Source organism: Oncorhynchus clarkii, chromosome 19 (assembly GCF_045791955.1).
Source record: "Oncorhynchus clarkii lewisi isolate Uvic-CL-2024 chromosome 19, UVic_Ocla_1.0, whole genome shotgun sequence".
Classification (NCBI taxonomy): domain Eukaryota; kingdom Metazoa; phylum Chordata; class Actinopteri; order Salmoniformes; family Salmonidae; genus Oncorhynchus; species Oncorhynchus clarkii.
This window is the reverse complement of record NC_092165.1, coordinates 57,635,715-57,656,652: the sequence shown is the minus strand read 5'-3', so window position 1 is coordinate 57,656,652 and position 20,938 is coordinate 57,635,715. Positions and strand designations below refer to the sequence as shown.

Here is a 20,938-nt window from a genome sequence, read left to right as displayed (position 1 = left end):
ATTGTGTCTAGGAAAGTATATCCATCAATTTCCACGATTATGTTGGGAAATTAACATATTTGTGATCAACATCAGAAAAAGTTTTGTAATCTATAGTCTAATAGCTGCAAAACGATGTATAGCCATCAATCTGAAAGCCTCAAATCCAATCTCAATAACAAACTTGAGGACTGAACTATCTAACTCAATCCTATTAGACTATATATTATCAAATCGAACATAAAGCAGACATATTTGACAGCATTTGGAAACCGTAGGTTGACCAACGTGCTGCATAGTGGACGTTTTGTGTTTGTGTTGTTTGTGTTGTTTTTGTTTGTGAATGTCAGTTTGTTTTTTGTTAGATTTTTTGGCCTTAGTGTTTTGCTTGTGGATCCCTCTGTGTGAATGAATATAGATTTCTGTGGGGGGGTGGGGAGCGGGTGAGAGGGAGATGTATATTGACACTGTGAGATTATACTTTTTGTATTTATTTATTGTTTTTAAAAAAGGTGTGTATTTAGTCCCCCCTGTCTCCCTGTTCACCCACGACTGCGTGGCCACGCATGACTCCAAACCATCATCAAGTGATGTGTTATTGACTGTACGTTTGTACGTTTGTTTATGTGTAACTCTGTGTTGTTGTTTTTGTCGCACTGCTTTGCTTTATCTTGGCCAGGTCGCAGTTGTAAATGAGAACTTGTTCTCAACTGGCCTACCTGGTTAAATAAAGGTGAAATAAAAAAAATTAAAAATCAAGGCCTAATCACCGACAACAATGAGACTGCCTACAGAGAGGAGGTCAGAGACCTGGCAGTGTGGTAACAGGAGAACAATCTCTCTCTCAACGACAGCAAGAAAAAGGAGCTGATCTTGGACTACAGGAAATGGAGGGGCGAGTATGCCCCCATTCACATCGAAGGGGCTGTAGTGGACTGGGTCAGCCCAGTACATCACTGGGGCCGAGCTCCCTGCCATCCACGACCTCCATACCAGTCGGTGTAAGAGGAAGGCCCGAAAATCTTTCAAAGACCCCAGCCATAGACTGTTCACTCTGCTACTGCACAGCAAGCGGTCCCGGAGAGACATGTCTGGGACCAAAAAGCACCGGAACAGCTTCTACCCCCAAGCCATAAGACTGCTGAACAGTTCATCAAATGGCTACCCGGACAAAAAAATATGTTATTTTTTTATTGTCACGTAGACCAGATCGGTAAAGTGAAAAGTCTTGTTTTACAGGATCAGTCATAGTAGTACAGCACCCATAGAGCAAATGTAGGGTTAAGTGCCTTGCTCAAGGGCACATTGACATGTTTTTCACCTTGCCAGGTATTTGAACCAGCGACCTTTCAGTTACTGACGCTCTAACTGCAAGGCTACCTGCCTATTTGCATTGACTATTTTTTGCTCTGACCCTCTTATGCTGACTATGCACAGTGAACACTCACTGAACTTGGGACTGGTACTCCGTGTATAGTCATCATTGTAAATAAGAATTTGTTCTTAACTGACTTGCCTAGTTAATGAAAGGTTAAATAAATTAAATAAATAAATACATATCCCTGTTATTGTTATATTGCGTTATTATTTTTCTACTTTTATTAGCCAATTGTGTTACTTCTGCAATGTTGAGGAAAGGCTCGTAAGTAAGCATTTCACGGTAAAAGTGTACATCTGTTGTATTCGGCGCATGTGACAAAATGTGATGTGATTTGCTTCGAGGGGACTTTTATTTTGAAGTTGAACTTCAGGGTAGAAGTTTTACCCGGATGTAATTGTTCAACGTTGGAGAAATTAATGACAACAATATACTGTTGATAAAGAACAATTCCTAAATAGATAAGAAACGAGGTCGGAGCGTCTTCACTCATCATGTAAAGTAAGGGGTAAGTTAGTTACTAGCTGCTAACCTGTAGTTCCCACTCGGGTCCTAACGTTATTCCTTTACTATGTTTAAAGGCGAATTGGCTCTGGAGGCCAAAAACAGCCAAATACTCCATCTAAACGAGAATCGAATCTCAATTGCGGTAGCTACCTTTCTCGAAACATAAATCCCTCTACTGGTATGTTCATATCGAATACAAATAATGTCACAAACGCAAAATACACATGCATGTACACCAGAGGCTGGAACATGCGTTGTAAAAAATGTCGATTTTTGTCTGTGTAGTAACACTCATCCTATTATATGAAAGATCAAGGTACAAAACCGTACTGCAAGCGATGAGTGTTAATCTTCAGACCGATCGTCGATGCTCTTGACCAAACTCCCCCTTACAGAAGACACTTTCGTCCAATCACTCATGTGTAAAGGAACTGAGAGTCATGATCAAGGGCTAGCTAGCATGCAGCTGCTTAGCCGGGTGTTGGGTTGGCTAGTAACTGCTTGTTGTGTAGTGAACACGCCTTAGGCTGTGAATAGGGCATGCTTTGTGTGTGTAATATGATTTATGTATGTATGGGTAATGGAAGTCAAAACGTGCCGTAAACTCACTCCACAGTTAGTTTGAATTGAGTTGTCCAGGAGGGAGGTCACGTGTGTTGCGGTGCAGAAAACCACTGGTTCGAGCTCAGTATTGGGTAGTCTGAAAGTGGCTGTTAGCAGCGCACGTTGACGCCGGTTTCATATGTAGTTAGCTAGCTATGCAAAGACCGAGGGTGCTGGAAGTATCAAGGTTCGTTTCTGTTCTCATTGTGGCCCACTGCAGAGCTAGGTTGCTGCAACTCCTAAATGCCAGGGAGGGAGACTGCTTGTAATTTAAGACTGAATGTCATAGCTACAGTAGTTAAGCCAATTTTTAGGTCTGTGGGTTTCTAAAAGTTGCCTAATTCTCTTCCTTTTGTGAGCAGGCTCAGGACAGCAACATGGGCAGAAGCAACAGCACTACCTCGCGCGGCGTTCCAGTGGTGCTGGTGTGCCTTGGTGCTCTGCTATTGGGCAATGTGGTGATCTACTTGTACCTGGACTCGCTGCAGCAGAGTGGTGACGGCGACCCCCACCTGACTCCTCATGGGGCATGTCCGCCCCGTCACTTTAGGATGGCCAACATGAGGAACTGTTCGCCCTGGCTGGAGTGTCCACAAGTCCGCACAGAGGTGCGCAAGTTGAAGATGATCGGCCAGGGAGCTGTTAAGCAGGTTAGCCACACAACAACAGAGAAAATCGAAACATATGCCCAATTTCATTTGACATAACAAACCTGAATACATAACAAAACCTGAAGTGTTTATTCAGTGTCCTCCTCCCCCTCCCATAGGTTTTCCTGTCCGAGTGGAAGGGTCACAAAGTAGCCCTGTCCAAGCTCTCCTCTCCGGAGTACCAGGAGGACTTCCTCCATGGGCTCTCCATGCTCCAGGCCCTCCAAGGGCCCCATGTGGTGGTGCTGGTAGGCCTGTGCTCAGAGGACCACACCCTGGTCACAGAGTACCATCCGCTGGGCTCTCTGCTCAACCTGGATGCCGTGCTGGCCCAGGAGAGGCACCGCGTACGGGACACCTGGCAGACTCGCCTGCGGCTGGCACTGGACTACATCTCCATTCTCCATTACCTCCACACCAGCCCCACCGGGACCAGAGTCATGTGTGACTCGAATGACCTGGTGAAAACCCTGTCACAGTTCCTGCTGACCAGCGACTTCCACCTGGTGGTCAATGACCTGGATGCCCTGCCAGAGGTCGGGGCCCCTGCCGGCTCGCTAGTGAGATGCGGCCACCGGGAGCTCACAGGGGAATTTGTGGCCCCAGAGCAGCTGTGGCCCCATAGTGACGGCCAGCCATTTGTCGATGAGCTTATGCCGGGGTACGACGAAAAAACGGACATTTGGAAGATTCCAGATGTTACACGTTTCCTGATGGGGAGGGTAGCGGGAGGTGACGTGGTCCACTTCCATCTCTTTCAGATCAACGGGGAGTGTAAGAGAAGAGACCCTCATCTTCGCCCCTCTGCAATGGATGTCCTGAGCGTGTACAGATCAGTCTATGCAACCATGATGAGAGACAGTCCCGGTCCTGGTGGCTCCAGAGACATGCTTTAATCTCACTTTGTCTTTGTACTGATAAGAAACTGGACCGTGTAATTAAAAATAAAATATATTTTTTTGTCACAGTTTTATAATTTACCCTTTGAGATGTTACTTTTGAAAATCAAATAACAATTTATTATTATTATTATTATTATTATATTTGCTCACATTTATCTTCGATGCATTTGTGTTGAAATAATCTGTACAGTCTCTGCTGCAAGTAGCCCATAATGTCATATGATGTGCTCCAGGACACAGGGTGGCGCTAACGCACCCGTTATTCCATTAACAGCTGACAGAAAACCTTCGCGCATAATAGAGGGAATTCCCTTCCAAACATGGGGTGTATTAATTAAAAACAATTGTTGCAAAACAATTAGTATTTTGCAACAGAAACCGTTTTGCAACAGAAAACGAGAGTTTCTATAGGACAAACTCAGGTAGGTCCCGCCCCGTTCGGTTCTTAACCGGTTTCCGTTGCAAGACGTGATGAATACATCCCTGTTTTGTGGATTGTTGTAGCACGTCGGACACTTCCCGTTTTCCGTAATTATCCGACCTTTCGCTGATCTTGACTGTTTCGGAGGATACAGTCTAGTACCGCAATTTAACAATGTTTGCAGTCAGGAGTGCATTCCGCCTGGGTGCAAGAATCACTGAGATTTCAAGACGAGGATGCGCTGCCGGTCTTCCCGTGGATGATGTCGTCAACGGGCTTACCGAGGAGCAGATACAAGTAACGTTAGATAACTGAAGTAGCTAACTTTCAACTAACGTTAGCTAGCTAACGACCAAAGACAGCTGACATTCAGTCAACAAGCTCAAATGAAAGTCTGTATTGTGGGGTTGTTGTTTTTTTAAATGAAGGAACAAAACAGAAAGGTGTCAAGGACGCGTAGCAAGTGTTAAAGGCCAAAATGACGGACTGCTACTGTTATGACATAACTGTTGTGTCGAGAGTCTTTATTTAGATGGCTTTTGGTTGTACTAACTACCTATATTGCCTGGACATCGAGACGCTCGTTGTTCAGCTCAGTTAGGCTATCAGCTGTAGCTCACTAGTAGTCGGTTCAGAGCAAATTTATGCACGGGGCAAACGATGCTTTCAGACCTCTGGTAGCTACTGGTATGATCCTAGACAGGTTACATGCGGACAGCTAACGTTGGTGTGGACGAGGGGTGGGTTTCTTGTGCAGCTTTTGATTGGGTGAAAGTTCGTGCATGCATGTGACGCTGCTTCGCTCCGAAGGGGAATAAACTACGTTTTGCATAACAATATCAAAATATGTTCAAATCAAATTTATTTATATAGCCCTTCGTACATCAGCTGATATCTCAAAGTGCTGTACAGAAACCCAGCCTAAAACCCCAAACAGCAAGCAATGCAGGTGTAGAAGCACGGTGGCTAGGAAAAACTCCCTAGAAAGGCCAAAACCTAGGAAGAAACCTAGAGAGGAACCAGGCTGTTGATACTATCTAGTAGTTATTGTATTGATACATTTGTTTTTTTAACAGTACTCTTAACAGTATACATGTGAACATATTCCGTTTGAAATTCATGTCGATACATTTTTCTTTATATTTTCGCTGTCATTCCCTATTTTGTCCAGCTCCGACAGACAATCCGGAGGTTCCTAGCCGAGAAACTGGCACCCATTGCCGATGAGATTGACAAGAGCAATGAATTTGTTGGGATGCGGGTGAGATGATGAAATATACTATTCTAATAAGAATTAGCAAGCTAGGACAACCTTACCATAACACGATGTAGTGTGTGGTATTCCTCTTGAATAATTGTATTATCTTAATGTTTGCTGCACTACAAACAGTATAATCCACCTCAAATGAATAACAACGCATCATTAGGATCCATAACCTAAATCATACAAATACTGGACATTGTATTACAATAGAGGTAACTCTTAATGTTCTTCATGTAGGTCTACATTGAGTGTGTATTTTGGGACTAAAAATATGAACTTTGTAAGGCCCCTGGTTTACACCTGGTAACCTCTTGGGTTGTTTTTTTTTCATGCAGGACTTTTGGAGGGACATGGGTGATATGGGACTTCTGGGTATCACTGCCCCATGTAAGAGATGGATTCTGATTTGGGTTGATGTATCACTATGCTATTTATCCCGGCGTAAAAATAGTTTACCTGTAGTTTCATCAATGGCCGTGATGGTGATCTGATGTAGAAGTAGCATCATAACTATGTTAACCCCCCACAGTGGATTATGGTGGTTCAGGATTGGGTTACCTAGATCATGTGATTGTGATGGAGGAAATGTCGCGAGTGTCGGCAGCTGTCGCCCTCAGCTACGGGGCCCATTCGAACCTCTGTGTCAATCAGATGGTGCGCCATGGCAACACGAAGCAGAAGGACAAGTACATGGCCAAGGTGTGGATGATATTTGTAGTCTCATGCATGCTTAACGCACTCTGAAGTATACAGGCAGTCTCAAAGTGCAATAGCCAGGTGTTCTTTTTATTTCTTTGATATGAAATGTATACCGTTGTCTTTTCCCAGCTCAGGACAGGAGAGCATGTTTGTGTCTACTCTATACAGGCAGTTTCACATTGAAATAGCCATGTTGCAGTGCATTCAGAAACTATTCAGACAGTTACAACCTTATTCTAAAATGGATTCAATTGTTTTCCCCCCTCATCAATCTACACACAATACCCCATAATGACAAAGCAAAAAAAGTAACTATCACATTTTACTTAAGTATTCAGAACCTTTACTCAGTACTTTGTTGAAGCACTTTGGCAGCATTTACAGCCTTGAGTCTACTTGGGTATGACGCTACAAGCTTGGCACACCTGTATTTGGGGAGTTTCTCTAATTCTTCTCTGCAGATCCTCTCAAGCTCTGTCAGGTTGGATGGGGAGCATCGCTGCACAGCTATTTTCAGGTCTCTCCAGAGATGTTCTATCGGGTTCAAGTCCGGGCTCAGGCTGGGCCACTCAAGGAAATTCAGACCTGTCCCGAAGCCACTCCTGGGTTGGCTTTGTGCCTAGGGTCATTGTCCTGTTGGAAGGGGAACCTTTTGCCCCAGTCTGAGGTCCTGAGCGCTCTGGAGCAGATCAAGTATCTCTCTGTATTTTGCTCCGTTCGTCTTTCCCTCAATCCTGACCAGTCTCCCTGTCCCTGCTGCTGAAAAACATCCCCACACCATGACGCTGCCACCACCATGCTTCACCGTAGGGATGGTGGCAGGTTTCCTCCAGAAGTGACACTTGGCAGAGAGTTCAATCTTGTTTTTAGGTGCCTTTTGGCAAACTCTGAGCGGGCCTTTTTACTGAGGAGTGGCTTCCATTTGGCCATTTTACCATAAAGGCCTCAACGGTGGAGTGCTGCAGAGATGGTTGTCCTTCGGGAAGGTTCTCCCATCGCCCATAGCGGAACTCTGGCTCTCTGTCAGAGTGACCATCGGGTTCTTGGTCACCTCCCTTCTCTGCCGATTTCTCAGTTTGGCCGGGCCACCAGCTCTAGGAAGAGTCTTGGTGGTTCCAAACTTCCTCCATTTAAGAATGATGGAGGCCACTGTGTTCTGGGGATCTTCAATGCTGCAGCCTTTTTGTGTGGTACCCTTCCCCAGATCTGTGCCTCGGCACAATCTTGTCTCGGAGCTCTACAGACAATTCCTTCGACATTATGGCTTGGTTTTTGCTTTGACATGCACTGTCAATTGTGGGACCTTTATATAGACAGGTGTGGGCCTTTCCAACTTTCCAAATCCTGTCCAATCAATTAAATTTACTACTAGTGGACTCCAAGTTGTAGAAACATCTCAAGGATGATCAATGGAAACGGGATGTTCCTGAGCTCAATTTTGAGACTCATAGCAAAGGGTCTGAATGCTTACGTAAATATGCTATTTATTTTGAATACATTTGAAATCATTTTAAAAAAACTTGTCGTTATGGGGTATTGTGTGTAGATTGAGAAACAATTGATTTAATACATTTTAGAATAAGGCTGTTACGTAACAACAATGTGGGGAAAAAGTCTAGGTCTGAATACTTTATGAATGCACTGTATGTCTTTCTAATATAATTTCCCCAGCTCATGACAGGAGAGCACGTGGGTGCCTTGGCAATGAGTGAGCCCAACGCCGGATCCGATGTGGTGTCCATGAAACTGAAGGCCAGGAAAGAAGGTGAGCCCTCTGGAATACTCTCCTTAAAATCCCTTTCCGTAGTAGCACAAGTTCACTGAGCTAGTTCCTTACCTTTTTTTTTAAAAATGGGCATCATTGCTCATACTGCTGTCCGTCTCCTCTCTGGGTTTTTATTTTGCTGAAGGTGACCACTACGTTCTTAACGGTGGAAAGTTCTGGATCACCAACGGGCCAGATGCAGACGTTCTCATTGTGTACGCTAAGACAGACCCGGAGGCTCACCAAAAGGGTATCACAGCTTTCATTGTGGAGAAGGCAAGTATTTATCTTAGGCATTGAAACCAAACGCCTTCCATATTCCACTTACAACAGCTTCACCAGTTATGGGTCTGGGCCTGTTTACGTTTGACCAGTTATGGGTCTGGGCCTGTTTACATTTGACCAGTTATGGGTCTGGGTCTATTCCCTCTAGTTTTTTTTGTTTGGCTTTGAGCAAATTTTAGGTCTGCGGAGTGCAAACTTAAACGTTTTGAAAAGTCTGTGCAACTTCCAGCGTGTGTTTACTGTGAACTCTGAAGCTGTACCGGCTTTAAGTTACAGGTTTACTGTGAACTCTGAAGCTGTACCCACTTTAAGTTAGTTTTAAGTGGCCAAGTAAGCTACTGTGTCTATTTGATCATAATGTAGGCCTACCAGAGTGGCCTACAATCTAAAACAATGGAGAAAATGCATCCTATAACATTTTAACATGGAAATAGCTGTTCGATCATTCAGCCTACAGTAGCAGCCAATGTTTGGTGTTCAATGTAGGTCTACATTCCATGATACTTTTTTTAAAAACATGCAGGGCTTGGCATTAACCTGTTTATCCACTTGTCCTTCAGACAAGGTGACTGGAAATGTTTTCCAGAGACTGGAACCATTTACAGAGAAACAGACAAATTAATAGGGAATACAACACTATACAACACATTTTTATTTTACTGGCCTGAGGGAGAGGGCAGCAGACTGACGGTCTGCCTCTCAACATCCCTCCGCTCTCCCTTTCCTCCGCTGACACTGACCAAAAAGGGACACTGTCTTTCAGCTGATGGCGAAACTCGAGTCTCACTACATCATTTCTGCCTACAAATTCATGTTACTCCTATGAACAGAGAAAGTCAAATATTCCTTGATTATTAAAAGACCAAAGCCGTGAATTATAATGCCTGTGGAAATAGGAAGAATATGCGTTTTATGTCTTAAGTGTTGAATACAGTCTCTCTCTAGTCATGTTTGTAAATCTCAGTGTCAACTTTGCTTTCTTTTATGCCTGCTAAATTACTGGAGACACAGTAATATGAGCCATCCGATTGGCCAGCGGTAAGCCTATAGTGCACTTGATTTGCTCTCCGGGCCCGCCGGGAAGGCAGCGTTTGTACCTTCAGACACATGAAATGGTTCAAAATGGTAAGTTTGCCTACCCATTGCACAGGGCAGCTAAATTGGCTGCTGGCAATAGAGACAAATACTGGCAATAGAGACAAATAAAACAAAATAGGAACACAAGGCTTTATCGTTGGGTTTTTACGGAAATGTTTGGCTATCGACTAGGATTACCTTGGAGGACGATAGACCGGTTGGTGACCACTGCTCTAAAAAGTTGAGTCCAATCTCTGGCTTCTCTCCATGGGCTGATATTTGTTCTGCACGGCAGTCTGGGCTACCGCACGGCAGTCTGGGCTACCGCACGGCAGTCTGGGCTACCGCACGGCAGTCTGGGCTACCGCACGGCAGTCTGGGCTACCGCACGGCAGTCTGGGCTACCGCACGGCAGTCTGGGCTACTGCACGGCCGCATTCAGTTTTAGAGGGACCGTTGTTCTGGACCCGTTTATACTTAACACTTTATTTTATTATGATCAATAATGGAAATGCTTCTGTCTCGGCCTCTACATGGACTTTCCCGACATTACCCAGGTTTCCCAGTAATTGTGTTTTTGGAGGATTATGGATTTCTGGAAAACCTGGGAGTTTTGTGAAAGATACTAGAATTTTGCAACCCTAGTCTGGACATATTGGTAAATTGTGTCCAACTTTTATTCCTACAGGGTATGCCAGGGTTTAGTACAGCACAGAAGCTGGATAAACTGGGAATGAGGGGATCCAACACTTGTGAACTTATCTTTGAGGACTGCAAGATTCCAGGTGTGTGTGCCTGAGCGTGTATGCACATTTGTGTGAGTGTATTCAGTAATATTTTGTATCATAATGAATTATGTTTTCAATTGCAACGGTGTCTTTTGATTACAGTGGAGAATGTCTTGGGTCCTCTCAACAAGGGAGTCTATGTGATGATGACTGGACTCGACCTGGAGAGACTTGTGCTCGCAGCAGGACCTATCGGGTAAATATACATATTCTAACACACCTATTCTGTCTACGTCTATCTAAACTCAGCAAAAAAAAAGTGTCTCTTTTTCAGGGCCCTGTCGTTCAAAGACATTCACAGATCTTCATTGTAAAGGGTTTAAACACTGTTTCCCCATGCTTGTTCAATGAACCATAAACAATTAATGAACATGCACCTGTGGAATGGTCATTAAGACATTAAAGACGGTAGGCAATTAAGGTCACAGTTATGAAAACTTAGGACACTAAAGAGGCCTTTCTACTGACTCTGAAAAACACAAAGAGAGATGCCCGGGGTCCCTGCTCATCTGTGTGAACATGCCTTAGACATGCTGCAAGGAGGCATGAGGACTGCAGATGTGGCTAGGGCAATGAATTGCAATGTCCGTACTGTGAGACGCCTAAGACAGCGCTACAGGGAGACCGTACGGGCAGCTGATTGTCCTCGCAGTGGCAGACCACGTGCAACAACACCTGCACAGGATCGGTACATCCGAACATCACACCTGTGGGACAGGTACAGGATGGCAACAACAACTGCCCGAGTTAAACCAGGAACGCACAATCCCTCCATCAGTGCTCAGACTGTCCACAATAGGCTGAGAGAGGCTGGACTGAGGGCTTGTAGGCCTGTTGTAAGGCAGGTCCTCACCAGACATCACCGGCAACAATGTTGCCTATGGACACAAACCCACCGTTGCTGGACCAGACAGGACTGGCAAAAAGTGCTCTTCACTGACGAGTCAAGGTTTTGTCTCACCAAGGGTGATGGTCAGATTCGGGTTTATTGTCGAAGGAATGAGCGTTACACCGAGGCCTGTGCTCTGGAGCGGGATCGAGGTAGAGGGTCCTTCATGGTCTTGGGCGGTGTGTCACAGCATCGTCGGACTGAGCTTGTCATTACAGGCACTCTCAACGCTTTGCGTTACATGGAAGACATCCTCCCTCGTGGTACCCTTATTGCAGGCTCATCCTGACATGACCCTCCAGCATGATAATGCCACCACGCACAGAACGAGCAGTATGGCTGATTTCCTACAAGACAGGAATGTCAACCTTCTGCGACAGCCAGCAAAGAGCCCGGATCTCAATCTCATTGAGCACGTCTGGGATTGGAGGGCTAGGGCCATTCCACCCCCCCTCCCTCCACAGAAATGCCTGGGGACTTGCAGGTGCCTTGATGGAAGAGTTGGGGTAACATCTCACAGCAAGAACCGACAAATCTGTTGCAGTCATTGAGGAGGAGATGCACTGTATTACTTAATGGAGCTGGTAGCCACACCAGATACTGGCTGTTACTTTTGATTTTTGGAGCCCCCCCCTTTGTTCAGGGACACATTATTCAATATCTGTTAGTCACATGTCTGTGGAACTTGTTTAGTTTATGTCTCAGTTGTGGAATCTTATGTTAAAAATGTCAGCGCTGTGGAACAGTATGCATTACAAAAGTGTATATAACTCATTCACTCTTCCTAACTATTGTAAAAATCAGCTGGACGTTGTCGTTACATGTTACATTTGCTGAAAATATACGCAGTTGACAGTGAGGATGTTTTCTTTTTTTGCTGAGTTTGTTCTGCAATGAAGATAATGCTCCCCTCTTTCAGCATTATGCAAGCTGTGATGGACTTTTCCGTTCCCTACCTGCACGTTAGAGAAGCTTTCGGACAGAAAATTGGACACTTCCAGGTGGGAAATCAACCAAACCATTCTCAGGCGGTCAAATAAGGAAGGGCACTTGTGTCAATCATATTCCACTTACAACAGATCTCCACCTATTTGTCTTACATATACCACTTCCTTTAAGGTTATAAAATGACTAAATTTGATGTGAGAATTAATAATGCTTTCAAGTATAACACTTAGTTTGCCTTTTCTGGGATTTGTTTTTTTCCTTCCTACCAGTTGATGCAAGCCAAGATGGCTGACATGTACACACGCCTGGGTGCATGTAGACAGTATTTGTATAACGTGGCACGAGCCTGTGACAAGGGACACTCCAATTCCATGGTGAGCATTCTGGACAACAACAACAGTCCATTTTATTAATGTGAAATTCATAGATGTAACGTAACAGCAAATATATTGGCTGAAAGTGTTGATGACAAATGTAATGTTACATTTTATAATGTAATGTGATAGGAAAAAAAATTATTGGATGGCACAGTATTATCTTGGTGTTATTGTAGGACTGTGCTGGGGTCATTCTTTATTGTGCTGAGAATGCCACTCAAGTTGCTCTGGATGGAATTCAGTGCCTGGGTAAGAACCAAGCCATGCACTTTATAGAAACATGTTGATCTTTGTAGCTAATGTTAACATTGCATGCTCAACTGTTTTACACTTGTGTTCATCCTAACTATAATCTCTCTGGGGAGGTGGAGGGATTGGAGGGCTTGATTTTCATTTCATTTATGACAAGTTGACGCAAATTGATGCGTTTCTTCACCTACAGGTGGCAACGGCTACATTAATGATTACCCCATGGGCCGTTTCCTGAGGGACGCCAAGCTGTACGAGATCGGAGCAGGCACCAGTGAGGTGCGCAGGCTCATCATTGGTCGAGCCTTCAATGCCATGTACAAGTAGACCTTGAAAGCTGAAGAGAAGTACACGCATTGGATCACGACTCACCCAAAGGCCTTACACGAAATACCATTATACACTCTTAGAAAGGTTTCTAAAAAGGTTCTTTGCCTGTCCCTGTGTAGGAGAACCCTGTATTGGTTCCAGGTAGAACCCTTTCACCCAATGAAGAACTGTTTTAAGAACCCTTTAGTGAAAAGTTTCTACCTTGGACCAAAACAGTCCCTGTAGGAGAAACAGCCGAGGGAACACTTTATGATTCTCCATATCAGCTTTAGTCACGGGCAACAAGCACCGGAGTAGCACCAACGAATGATGATTCATCTGGTGTGAACTTAGATCTCTGCCTCCAGTGTTTTAGATACAATAAGTAGTCTGGTATCAACCTAATTAAACTGTATTTATCATACTTTTAACATTTCTTGTTATTTCAGTAACAATTTAATTTATGCCATTTTTAATAGGGTTTTATTGATTCTACCTTGCAGTGAAATGACCTTAGTCTATATAGTGGAGGAATCTAGTAGTGTGTGTGTCTGAAGCAGGGAACCATACAATATGCTCTGTTATGCAAAGAGTTCTTGCAAGCAGCAGCATTTTTAAATCCATGATAAACTTCAGATTAAAATGTCCCCCTTCCATTAGTTGTTTCCTGGGTACATGGCTTTGTACACAAGTGGCTACCATTAACGACTTTTAAAACTATCGCTATCTTTTTGTTGTCACGCTTTCTTATTTTTTTTCAAAGTATTTGTAAACTTTCCATTTCTCAGTGGTGTTGAGCTGTGTAGAAAATCTTCTCCGTGAATGAATGTGAAGTGAAGCTAGTCAGCAAAAACAATGTACTTGTACCAAACAATGATTTTCTATAATGGAAATATCATTGTTTTACTTTTAAGAGCATATTCAAATGGTTAGATCAACTAAAAATTGTCTGATAGGAAGAACAAAAAAAAATGCAAGACTTGTTCATTCCTCAAGATTTTGTTTCAAACTAATCCAAATTGGTTGGTGTCCTGTTTGTGTAGAATAAAAAATTACTTTGATTTTGCACTATTGGGCCATGTCTTATTTAAAATTAAAACGGTGCGCCATGTCTAATATTAAAGAAGTCTTGAGGTATTGCTCGCCGGAGGTAGAATACCTCATGATAAGCTGTAGACCACATTATTTACCAAGAGTTCTCATCTATATTATTTGTAGCTGTGTATTTACCACCACAAACTGATGCTGGCACTAAGACCGCACTCCACAAGCTGTATAAGGCCATAAGCAAATGCTTTTCCAGAAGCGGCGCTCCTGGTGGCCGAGGACTTAAATGCAGGCAAACTTAAATCCGTTTTACCTAACTTCTACCAGCATGTCACGTGCAACCAGAGGAAAAAATGTAACTCTAGACCACCTTTACTCCACACACAGAGACATATATATATATATATATATACACAAAACTCTCCCTCGCCTTCCATTTTTCCAAATCTGACCATAATTATATCCTCATGATTCCTATTTATAAGCAAAAACTAAAGCAGGAAGTACCAGTGACTCGCTCAATACAGAAGTGGTCCAATGACATGGATGCTACGCTACAGGACTGTTTTGCTAGCACAGACTGGAATATGTCACTGGCTTCATCAATAAGTGCCTCGATGATGTATTTTTATACCCCAACCAGAAACCATGGATTACAGGCAACATCCGCACTGAGCTAAAGGGTAGAGCTACCACTTTCAAGGAGCGGGACTCTAACCCAGAAGCTTATAAGAAATCGCAATCTGTTTTTAATATCCCGTTGGTAGGATATACGTGCTCGTAGTTCCTCTATTTTATTATCGATCGATTGATTGTACGTTGGCTAATAAATCAAATCAAATCAAATTTTATTTGTCACATACACATGGTTAGCAGATGTTAATGCGAGTGTAGCGAAATGCTTGTGCTTCTAGTTCCGACAATGCAGTAATAACCAACAAGTAATCTAACTAACAATTCCAAAACTACTGTCTTGTACACAGTGTGAGGGGATAAAGAATATGTACATAAGGATATATGAATGAGTGATGGTACAGAGCAGCATAGGCAGATACAGTAGATTGTATCGAGTACAGTATATACATATGAGATGAGTATGTAAACAAAGTGGCATAGTTAAAGTGGCTAGTGATACATGTATTACATAAGGATACAGTCGATGATATAGAGTACAGTATATACGTATGCCTATGAGATGAATAATGTAGGGTAAGTAACATTATATAAGGTAGCATTGTTTAAAGTGGCTAGTGATATATTTACATAATTTCCCATCAATTCCCATTATTAAAGTGGCTGGAGTTGAGTCAGTGTCAGTGTGTTGGCAGCAGCCACTCAATGTTAGTGGTGGCTGTTTAACAGTCTGATAGCCTTGAGATAGAAGCTGTTTTTCAGTCTCTCGGTCCCAGCTTTGATGCACCTGTACTGACCTCGCCTTCTGGATGATAGCGGGGTGAACAGGCAGTGGCTTGGGTGGTTGATGTCCTTGATGATCTTTATGGCCATCCTGTGACATCGGGTGGTGTAGGTGTCCTGGAGGGCAGGTAGTTTGCCCCCGGTGATGCGTTGTGCAGACCTCACTACCCTCTGGAGGGCCTTACGGTTGAGGGCGGAGCAGTTGCCGTACCAGGCGGTGATACAGCCCGCCAGGATGCTCTCGATTGTGCATCTGTAGAAGTTTGTGAGTGCTTTTGGTGACAAGCCAAATTTCTTCAGCCTCCTGAGGTTGAAGAGGCGCTGCTGCGCCTTCTTCACAATGCTGTCTGTGTGAGTGGACCAATTCAGTTTGTCTGTGATGTGTATGCCGAGGAACTTAAAACTTGCTACCCTCTCCACTACTGTTCCATCGATGTGGATAGGGGGGTGTTCCCTAATAGGACTGATGGTAAAGGTAGATTACCCTCTCGGCGACGGATCCTTACAAGACACCCGGACCGTCGTCCATAAAATCTCCGTCTTTTCCTCCTGCGAATGACTGGGATGAGGGCTTGGTCTGGAGTAAATCCTTCCCATCCGACTCGTTGAAGAATTAGAATTCCTCCACTACGGGGTGAGTAATCTCTTTCCTGATATCAGGAAGCTCTTTTCGGACACGACACGGTGGCAGAAACATTATGTACAAAATAGAAATTGGCTTATAACAGTTAGGATCAGCTTTATCTCCCCCTTTTAAATAAAGGATGCATCGTGACTGCCTTCCAATCAATGGGAACCTCCCCAGAGATGAGAGACAGGTTAAAGAGGTCAGAGATAGGCTTGGTGATGATAGGGGCAGCAACCTTAACTTTTTTGCAATCGGTGTCCCATCCATGGGAAGGTTGAGCTAACGTAGGATAATGCGATTAGCATGAGGTTGTAAGTAACAAGGACATTTCCCAGGACATAGGCATATCTGATATTGGCAGAAAGGGTACATTCTTGTTAATCTAACTGCTCTGTCCCATTTACATTAGCTATTAAAGTGAAAGAATACCATGCTATTGTTTGAGGAGAGTGCACAGTTTTGAACTTAAAGTTATGAATAAACAAATTGGGCACATTTGGGCAGTCTTGGTTCATTGGATCAGTCTCAAACTTTGTACAAACACTGCTACCATCTAGTGGCCAATATCTCAATTGCACCTGGGCTGGAATAATACATGATGGCCTTTCTCTTGCGTTTCAAAGATGATGGTACAAAAAAAAAGTTTTTTTCTTCTTTGTATTATATTTTACCAGATCTAATGTGTAATATTCTCCTACATTCCTTTCACATTTCCACAAACGTCTGAACCAGATGTTTTTTTAGGGTCAAGTTTAAGGAGCTCCTTTAGCACCTTGGACTTAGTGATTGCCTGCAGGGAGAAACTTCGTAGCAGGGCAGGGGAAAAAAGAAGTAGGAACATCAGGGATAGTCACATTAGAAGGGGTGGGAGATGAGGAAATGTTGGACGGGCAAGGAGGCATGGCTGAGTCAAATAGGAATCAAGTGGTGATTAAAGAGCTCATCCCATGTGCTCCTTGTCAGTAAGGAGGCGGCAGGTAGCCTTGTGGTTAGAGCGTTGATTAGACCGAAAGGTTGCAAGATCGAATCCCCGAGCTGACAAGGTAAAAATCTGTCGTTCTGCCCCTGAACAAAGCAGTTAACCCACCATTCCTAGGCCATCATTGAAAATAAGAATTTGTTCTTTGTTCTTTAGACCCACAGAGGGAGAACTGCCCCTTAAAGTAACTAACTTTGGCTCATATATCCTGAGTGCACTTATTTCTAATTTGCCTAAATGAGAGCCGATCAGCCTGAGTGTGCGTGTGCCGAGCGATTTGCCAAATGGAATTCTTGAGGTGGAATAACTTTGCCAGATCACGGTCGAACCAGGGGCTGAATCTGTTTTTAATTCTCATTTTCTTTGAGCGCGTATTTGTGAACGATACCACTGAAAATATCAAAAAAGAAGGTCCCAAGCGTCTTCGACAGAGGGGAATAAGCTGATTCTATACCAATTTACAGAGGCCAGGTCACGAAGGAAGGTTTGCTCATTAAAGTTTTATAGCGTCTATGTCAAGTCAGGACAGGTTGTTTCACTGAGCAGCCATTACGAACACAGGCTGTAAAACAGTGATCACTAAGGTCATTACAGGTATCAGTCTGGTGTTTCTATCAGGATTATTTGTAAGGATAACATCAAGGAGAGTAGCCTTTTCTGGTTGTTTGAAGTCATACTTTGTGGGATTGGTAATAATCTGAGAAAGATTTAGGGAGCCATTGCTGTAGATTTAAGCATGTCCCAATTTAGGTCACCTAACAGGATATATTCAGACTTAGTGTAAGGGGCCAGGAGAGAGTTTAGGGCATTTATGGTACAGGTCAGTGCTGATCGTGGCCAATAACACCCGGAAACAGTCAACAAAGAGTTATTTGAAAGTTTAAATTGCAAATCTAGAAAATCAAATTGTTTGGGGACAGACTTGGTGGAGACAACCAAGCCCTGAAGATGTTCCTTGGTTAAGATTGCCACTCCACCACTTTTGGAAGATCTGTCTTGCCGAAAGAGGTTCTAACCAGAAAGGTCAACATCAGTGTTCAAAACACTCTTTCTTAAAACCTGTTACGGATGATGCGAATTCTCGCAGCTTTTCGCAACTTTTTGTTAAAAATCGCGCAACATTTCAACGTCCTGCTACTCATGCCAGGAATATAGTATATGCATATGATAAGTATGTGTGTATAGAAAACACTCTGAAGTTTCTAAAACTGGTTAAATCATGTCTGTGGCTATAACGGAACGTGTTCAGGAGTAAAAATCCCAGGGAAAACTGTTCACCAAAAACACAAAAAAAATATTCATCCGCCAGTCTTTGAATTGTCTAAGGCGATAGACAATAGATGAGGTTCCGTTTACAACGCCTACAGCTTCCACACGATGTCGCCAGTATTGGCATTTCATTGCAAGTTTATCCTTGGTGGGATGACGTATAGGCACTTCCTGTCTTGGGGTGCACCCAGGAAATTATGAAAGTGAAAAAAATGGACGATGATTTCAAGACTTGCTGCTATCGAATACAGATCGCCCCGTGATCAATTTGATCGATTATTAACGTTTATTAATACCTAAAGTTGGTTTACAAAAGTAGTTTGAAGTGATTTGTAAAAGTTTATAGGCAACTTTTTTAATTTTAAAAAGTGACGTTGCGTCTTGTAAAGGTGAATTTTCCTTGGATCAGACGGCCTTCATAAATGGACATTTTGGGCATACTTTGACGGATTTAATCGGAAAAAAGACCCACTTGTGATGTTTATGGGACATATAGGAGTGCCAACAAAGAAGCTCGTCAAAGGTAATGAATGTTTTATATTTTATTTCTGCGTTTTGTGTAGCGCCGGCTACCGCTAAATCTTTTGTTTAGGTCTCATTCAGGTATTTTGGGGGGGGTGCATGCTATCAGATAATAGCTTCTCATGCTTTCGCCGAAAAGCATTTTACAAATCTGACATGTTGGCTAGATTCACAACGAGTGTAGCTTTAATTGAGTATCTTGCGTGTGTGTTTTAATGAAAGTTAGAGTTTTATCGAGTACTATAGGTGGCGCTCTGAAATTTCCGCTGATTTTGTTCCTGTGCAGGAACCAACATCCGTAACAGGTTTTAACCACGTCTCAGTAATGACCAACACATCTGGATTGGAGCTGTCAACCCACACTTTCAATTGATCAATTTTAGGTAATAAGCTTCTAGTGTTAACATGCAGAAAACCCAGGCTTTTACGAGAGCAGAAATCATTGAAGCAGATATCAAGAGCACAAAACAGAATTGGGGCAAGCAACAGTAGATGGGCCAGGGTGTACATGCACATTTCTATATATAATCAGCAATAATACAATCAGGGCACGGCAGAGGACAGGTAAAGCTCTGCAGTGTTGTTTTATAACATTTGAATGTGCATTAGATGGCAACAAGATCATATTGTACAGCAATTTCATTAGGTAACATGAATACAAAGCCAGTGAGAGGTGGTTACAATAGGATGGGAGGCCAAGAGTCCGTGTAACCAATAGAGTCAGAGTCCCGAGTGTGGGAACAAACAGACTGTCACGGTTGGGTAAACAAGCAAGTTCAAAGTCGACAAAGCACGCAGGAGTCATGAGGCAAATTGCATTTTTATTTAAAAAAATATATATTTCACCTGTATTTAACCAGGTAGGCCAGCTGAGAACAAGTTCTCATTTACAACTGCGACCTGGCCAAAATAAAGCAAAGCAGTGCGATACAAACAACAACACAGAGTTACACATCAACAAACGTATAGTCAATAACACAAAATAAAAGAAAAATAGAAAGATCTATAAAGCACAAGTGAAAAATGTAACAACTTGGGATTAGCCATTGTAAGTTCCGAGTCACTCGCCTCAACAGTGCGTATGTGCTGGAGGCGAGCGAAAGCTCGGGGGAGAGGGGAGAGTGTGTTGGGGGTACCTGTACCAGACAGGGGGAGACAGACCAGGGAGAGAGGGGTGAGTGTGTCGGGGGTACCTATACCAGAAAGGGGGAGACAGACCAGGGAGAGAGAGGTGAGTGTGTCGGGGGTACCTATACCAGACAGGGGGAGACAGACCAGGGAGAGAGGGGGGAGTGTGGTGGGGGTACCTATACCAGACAGGGGGAGACGGGGAAGTGTGTCGGGGGTACCTGTACCAGACAGGGGGAGACAGGCCAGGGAGAGAGGGGTGAGTGTGTCGGGGGTACCTATACCAGACAGGGGGAGACAGACCAGGGAGAGAGGGGGGAGTGTGTTGGGGGTACCTATACCAGACAGGGGGAGACAGACCAGGGAGAGAGGGGGGAGTGTGTTGGGGGTACCTATACCAGACAGGGGGAGACAGGCCAGGGCAGACGGTGAACAGATCGTCAGTTGGAATCCAAGCAGCAGAGCAGCAGGCAACGGGAGTAGGTGTCACACCCACTTGGGAGAAGCTTTTTTTCGGGAGGCAGATTCCTTGTAGAAAATCCCAGCTAGCTCACTAATGTAGCTAGCAAGTCTCTGTCCTTATTTTCCGTGTTGAGAAGAAGATCGTTAGCTAGCTATATCTTTTCAGTGTCAGCGAATGGTCCTTGACGACGTCCAAACAAAGTTGTCCTGTGGCTGTTGTATTTTGGGGATTCGGAGGAGGATATCTTCTCTGCCCAGATGGAGGGGGCTTCAAAGGCCTCTGCATTTGGCTGGGGAGGGGCTGTGAAACTCTCCTGCCATTGTTAGGATCAAGAGTTTTCACACTTCAGTGCAAGTTTCAGTCAGATTCTTTCCTAGCAGTTTGTTAGACTAATTT

At 43.7% G+C, this 20,938-nt stretch overlaps 2 protein-coding genes across 3 annotated transcripts; both read left to right on the top strand.

Annotated features, from left to right (window-relative positions):
• Positions 1-1,735: 1,735 nt before the first annotated feature.
• LOC139374368 (protein O-mannose kinase) lies at positions 1,736-4,090 on the top strand. Of its 2 annotated transcripts, none has more exons than XM_071115405.1 (3): positions 1,736-1,865; positions 2,830-3,117; positions 3,237-4,090. In XM_071115405.1, the coding sequence occupies exons 2-3, from the start codon at positions 2,845-2,847 to the stop codon at positions 4,011-4,013; spliced, it is 1,050 nt and encodes a 349-aa protein (XP_070971506.1). In that variant the 5' UTR covers positions 1,736-1,865; positions 2,830-2,844; the 3' UTR covers positions 4,014-4,090. The 2 variants fall into 2 exon arrangements, with proteins under 2 accessions (XP_070971506.1, XP_070971507.1); XM_071115406.1 differs by having other exon boundaries at positions 1,751-1,858; positions 3,237-4,088.
• A 205-nt stretch (positions 4,091-4,295) lies between these two features.
• Positions 4,296-14,158, top strand: LOC139375421 (isovaleryl-CoA dehydrogenase). The gene is made up of 12 exons (XM_071117195.1): positions 4,296-4,737; positions 5,612-5,701; positions 6,040-6,091; positions 6,234-6,403; positions 8,075-8,168; positions 8,314-8,444; positions 10,219-10,315; positions 10,421-10,514; positions 12,127-12,208; positions 12,425-12,529; positions 12,709-12,781; positions 12,975-14,158. The coding sequence occupies exons 1-12, from the start codon at positions 4,615-4,617 to the stop codon at positions 13,106-13,108; spliced, it is 1,245 nt and encodes a 414-aa protein (XP_070973296.1). The 5' UTR covers positions 4,296-4,614; the 3' UTR covers positions 13,109-14,158.
• Positions 14,159-20,938: the final 6,780 nt, after the last annotated feature.

Excerpts from the sequence above, each read along its gene's own strand:
- LOC139374368 (XM_071115405.1), top strand. The coding sequence starts at position 2,845 with ATGGGCAGAAGCAACAGCACTACCTCGCGCGGCGTTCCAGTGGTGCTG. Across the intron at positions 3,118-3,236 it reads GCCAGGGAGCTGTTAAGCAG|GTTTTCCTGTCCGAGTGGAA; the intron begins GTTAGCCACACA and ends CCCCTCCCATAG.
- LOC139375421 (XM_071117195.1), top strand. The coding sequence starts at position 4,615 with ATGTTTGCAGTCAGGAGTGCATTCCGCCTGGGTGCAAGAATCACTGAG. Across the intron at positions 8,445-10,218 it reads CAGCTTTCATTGTGGAGAAG|GGTATGCCAGGGTTTAGTAC; the intron begins GCAAGTATTTAT and ends TTATTCCTACAG. Across the intron at positions 10,316-10,420 it reads TGAGGACTGCAAGATTCCAG|TGGAGAATGTCTTGGGTCCT; the intron begins GTGTGTGTGCCT and ends TTTTGATTACAG.